Source organism: Contarinia nasturtii, unplaced genomic scaffold (assembly GCF_009176525.2).
Source record: "Contarinia nasturtii isolate CC-2019 unplaced genomic scaffold, AAFC_CNas_1.1 Cnas_scaffold_6688, whole genome shotgun sequence".
Classification (NCBI taxonomy): Eukaryota; Metazoa; Arthropoda; class Insecta; order Diptera; family Cecidomyiidae; genus Contarinia; species Contarinia nasturtii.
The window spans coordinates 818-5,213 of NW_022203941.1; the positions used below are offsets into that span (position 1 = coordinate 818).

Below are 4,396 nucleotides of genomic sequence, written 5' to 3' on the forward strand. Positions count from 1 at the left end.
AGTAGATCCATTGACAATGATTACATTATTACATGGGTTCCAAGTAATTGGTGGTATCAATATTCTAATTATGAGTCAATGGAGAATGGACACTGTATTTGAACCTAGGGGATAACCATGAATTGCAGATCGAATAATTTATAATAATAAATGCTATTCCTCTCTATTTTTCACTAATTCTGCTAGTATTTCTACTAGTTTGTTCTAATACTGCTATTTTTTGCTAATTTTTCTAGTACGTCAAAAATATTGCATACATCAGATTGACTGCATGATCGAATAACCGAAATGTGTTTACGTAAATGTTTCAAGTTGACACTTTCAACGTGTATATTTGAAGCAGGCACTAGCGTATACGTTTTCAGTAAGAAATCTGTCATCAAATCTACATTTCCGATTGCAATTCGTAAATTGTAGGAAACGTGCTTGGTTACGTGCCATTGAATATATTTTTATTTAAAAATGAGAAAAAGCGTATTTAACTACATATTTTGATATATTTTAGTTCAACACTATTCAATTCGTTTGTTTTGTGAATTTTATTTTAATTAATTATTTCAATATATTCAAGAATAAATGCTTACTAAAGTATATACGTGTACAGTGCTAATTCTGCTATTTATTGCTAATTTTGCTATTTTCTTCATGTAAATTTCCCTATTTTTTTGCTAATGTGCTAATTCTAATTCGCATGGATATCCCCTAGCGAATATGTCTTTGATACCGTTTATAAAATGACTAAAAGGAAATCGACTGTCTGAACAATGTGATTACACAAAAACAAATTCTTGGAAAAATATCATAGCATCCGATGCGTTGTGTGCGGTATTTTTTTATATTGAAATTTGACCGTTGTTCGGCTTCATATTATTGTACACGATTTCTGTTCGCTGACAAAAATACAAATGGTCATACAAGACGAAATGTAGAATATTCACACATTTTTAAGACAATTAACACTAACCAAATAAAATGTTTCGTTCGCATCTATGTATGTCTGTGCTGACTCAGATAAATTCACTCTTTCTCATTGCATGCTGTTAATGTGTTCAAAAAAATTAAATCCACCATTAAATATATAATTTATTGACTTTTTAATAATAAACTAAATTTATGCAACCACTTGGTATAAATAACAATATATGGCTATCAATTTATTTTTATGATGTAGTTGAATTGGTGGTTGCGGCTTTACCTGAAATTTATGTGGAACAAATTCTAGAATTTGTAACTAAGCAAGTCAATGTCAGTCAACATGTTGAATTCTACCTGATTTGGGCCACGAAAATACTTACCATCCACGCAGGGAAAGAAAATGTCTTTAAACAACAGTCCTTAATATCGATTCAAGACAGTTTAACCCGAAAGTATGAAGCAAAAATTACTATTCCATTACTTATTGATAATTTCTATTTTTTTTAATTCTTTTCTTCTGATCATCCCTAGGTATGAAGCACTAAGCAAGGTGTGTGACTTCAATAAATACACGTTAAAAGTGGTTCTAGGAATGGATGATGGAAGTGAATCAGAAAATGACAGCGATACCGTTGATGAAAGTGATATCGATGATAACAATTTAATTTTGATTAGGCCACACATGAACGGAACTCATGATCACGACATTGAAATGCAAATGCAATTAGATTCGTCTGACGAAATGAGCACCGACGAAAAATAATTACCATTATTGCACTCCATGCACATTTTTTTGTTCCGTTTGTAAAAAGTTTTAATCAATAAAAAAAATTATCATTTTTAAACTGAAATCGTTATAACATGTTTATTTTTAATAATAAAGCTATTGTTATCTTGATATAGATTTGATTAAATAGTCGAAGGACAAGATAAAGAATTTATGAAAGCGGGAAATCCTTATAATATGTGTATTTATAATAGTTTTTTCGCTTTTATTTCAGATTCATAGTCATATCGCACGTTTATTTATCATATTTTGTTATTGTCAACGAAAAGACTCAACACTATAGTGATAAACGAACGCTGCCAAATCCTGTGAAAGTACTCAAACTACTATGTTGTACTAAAGGTTGTTTTTTCGTCTGATAGATCTTTAACTTAAAATAAATCATAAACCAGTTTTAATTTAATCATGAAATCGACTTTATTTGGTTGATATGATAATGGCAATTTTGTTTTAAAGATAATTTTGGGTAAAAAAGAACCGTAATTTATCAATTCGATGCCGTGCACAACAAGTGGGTCTTTTTTCGGAATTTTACGAAAAGGTCTGAAGGCCTATAAAGTCCAGTTGGTACAAGAACTGAAGTGGAATAACCATCCAACGCGCCGCACATTCGTCGGTTGGGCCCTGCAGAAGCTCCAAAATGATACGGAAATATACCGAAAAATCATCTTTTTCGACGAAGCCCACTTTTGGTTAAATTACTGGCCTGTGTAAAACGTAGCTGTGGAGGCCGTTATCAAAATTGCCATTATCATATCAACCAAATAAAGTCGATTTCATGTTTAAATTAAAACTGGTTTATGATTTATTTTAAGTTAAAGATCTATCAGACGAAAAAAAAACACCCTTTATGTATGTATTACAAGGGAAACCGATAACATTGAAGCGTATTTTTTTGTTATTTTAGCAACGCAATACGTGGTTGTTTTAATTATAAAATAATAATTGGCAAAATCTGTCAAAGTTAAAAAAAAAAACAACAATTAAGAAATGTCAACAAAACTCTTTTAGTTTGTACAAAATTGTTATGAAACAAATAAATTCGTTTGTAAGCGCCTATAAATTTCTTATATTGAAGATAAATTGTGCAATTTAATGAGAATTTTTTTTAATAAAAGGTGTTACAATTTAGAGAAACGATTATTTAAATGTGATTTGATTCGATAAATAGTGATTCGCTGAAAATAAATGAACGCTCTAGAATAAAAACAACTTATTGTTTACTCGCATATCGAAACGCGACTCAAAACGGTTGCATATCAAAGCGAGACAATATTTCGTTACCAAAGGAATAAAGAACATTCATTTTGTGCTGATAACTAGCTACTGTTCTGCTTTGTTTAGTAACAGAATTTTGTTTCGCTTTGATATGCGACGCAGTTTAACGATATAAATATTTCACACTCTCGAAGGCTCGGTATAGAACACACAAAAGGTGAAAAAAAAACTTCTTAATCTCAAATTCCACATACAATCAAATGGCTTGTCCCAGCGATTTTTATTGCGCAGTTGTGTGTGAATAGAATGTCCGTTGTAGACATTCATACATACAAGGAGGAGCGAGATAGCATTGAACAACGATTTGAGTGACAAAGATGACACATTTTTATGTTCTGATCACATCACATGATATAGACCATTTTGTGGTGTTCGAGAATTGAGAAAAAAAAAATAAGATTTTTTTTTCACTTTTTATTCTATACGGAGTCTCCGAGAGTTTCATATAAACTCGCCTTGCAATAGCCAAATGACGCCTTTTGATTCAATCACGATTAGTATTCGCTTACTATTCAATAGGCATCACATAGCAAGTTTATATGAAACTCCCGGAGACTCGGTATAGAGCACTCAAACAGTGAAAAAAGTCCAGATCGTGATTTAAATGATATGGAATGCGATTTTTTTCATTCTGATTTCACCAATTGATATGGAAAATTGAGTAGTATTTGATAATCGAAGAAAAAAAATTTAATTATTTTTTTCATTTTTCGCTCATTTTTACCATCTATATAGAAGCTTGTTTGAAAAACACGGAAGACTGCTGAAATGACAAAGGCAAAATATGTGCGGACGTACAACAGTGCCATTTCAGCGGTTTTTTTCACTGTTTGAGTGCTCTATACCGAGTCTCCGAGAGTTTCATATAAGATTGCTATGTGATGCCTATTGAATAGTAAGCGAATACCAATCGTGATTGAATCAATAGGCGTCATTTGGCTATTGCAAGGCGAGTTTATATGAAACTCTCGGATACTCCGTATAGAATATAAAAAGTGAAAAAAAAAATCTGATTTTTTTTTCTCAATTCTCGAACACCACAAAATGGTCTATATCATGTGATGTGATCAGAACATAAAAATGTGTCATCTTTGTCACCCAAATCGTTGTCCAATGCTATCTCGCTCCTCCTTGTATGTATGAATGTTTACAACGGACATTCTATTCACACACAACTGCGCAATAAAAATCGCTGGTACAAGCCATTTGATTGTATATGAAATTTGAGAATAAGAAGTTTTTTTTTCACTTTTTGTGTGTTCTATACCGAGCCTTCGAGAGTGTGAAATATTTATATCGTTAAACTGCGTCGCATATCAAAGCGAAACAAAATTCTGTTACTAAAACAAGGCAGAACAGTACCCATATGAAACCTCAACGCTATGCGCGTCAAATCGACGTTATTCGACGCTATTC

The 4,396-nt window shown here is 31.9% G+C and overlaps 1 protein-coding gene across 4 annotated transcripts; it reads left to right on the top strand.

Moving 5' to 3' along the window:
• Positions 1–273: 273 nt before the first annotated feature.
• Positions 274–1,766, top strand: LOC116351963 (periodic tryptophan protein 2 homolog). 4 transcript variants are annotated; one of them, XM_031784118.1, is made up of 3 exons: positions 274–364; positions 1,172–1,367; positions 1,447–1,766. In XM_031784118.1, exons 1-3 carry the CDS (start codon positions 289–291, stop codon positions 1,676–1,678), a joined length of 504 nt encoding a protein of 167 aa, XP_031639978.1. In that variant the 5' UTR covers positions 274–288; the 3' UTR covers positions 1,679–1,766. The 4 variants fall into 4 exon arrangements, 2 of the variants coding, with proteins under 2 accessions (XP_031639978.1, XP_031639979.1); XR_004202237.1 differs by lacking the exon at positions 274–364 and adding an exon at positions 456–474; XM_031784119.1 differs by lacking the exon at positions 274–364 and adding an exon at positions 554–598.
• Positions 1,767–4,396: the final 2,630 nt, after the last annotated feature.

Coding starts and splice junctions, on each gene's coding strand:
- LOC116351963 (XM_031784118.1), top strand. CDS start 289: ATGTGTTTACGTAAATGTTTCAAGTTGACACTTTCAACGTGTATATTT. Junction 365..1,171: donor CACTAGCGTATACGTTTTCA/GTAAGAAATCTG, acceptor TTTATGATGTAG/TTGAATTGGTGGTTGCGGCT. Junction 1,368..1,446: donor CAAGACAGTTTAACCCGAAA/GTATGAAGCAAA, acceptor GATCATCCCTAG/GTATGAAGCACTAAGCAAGG.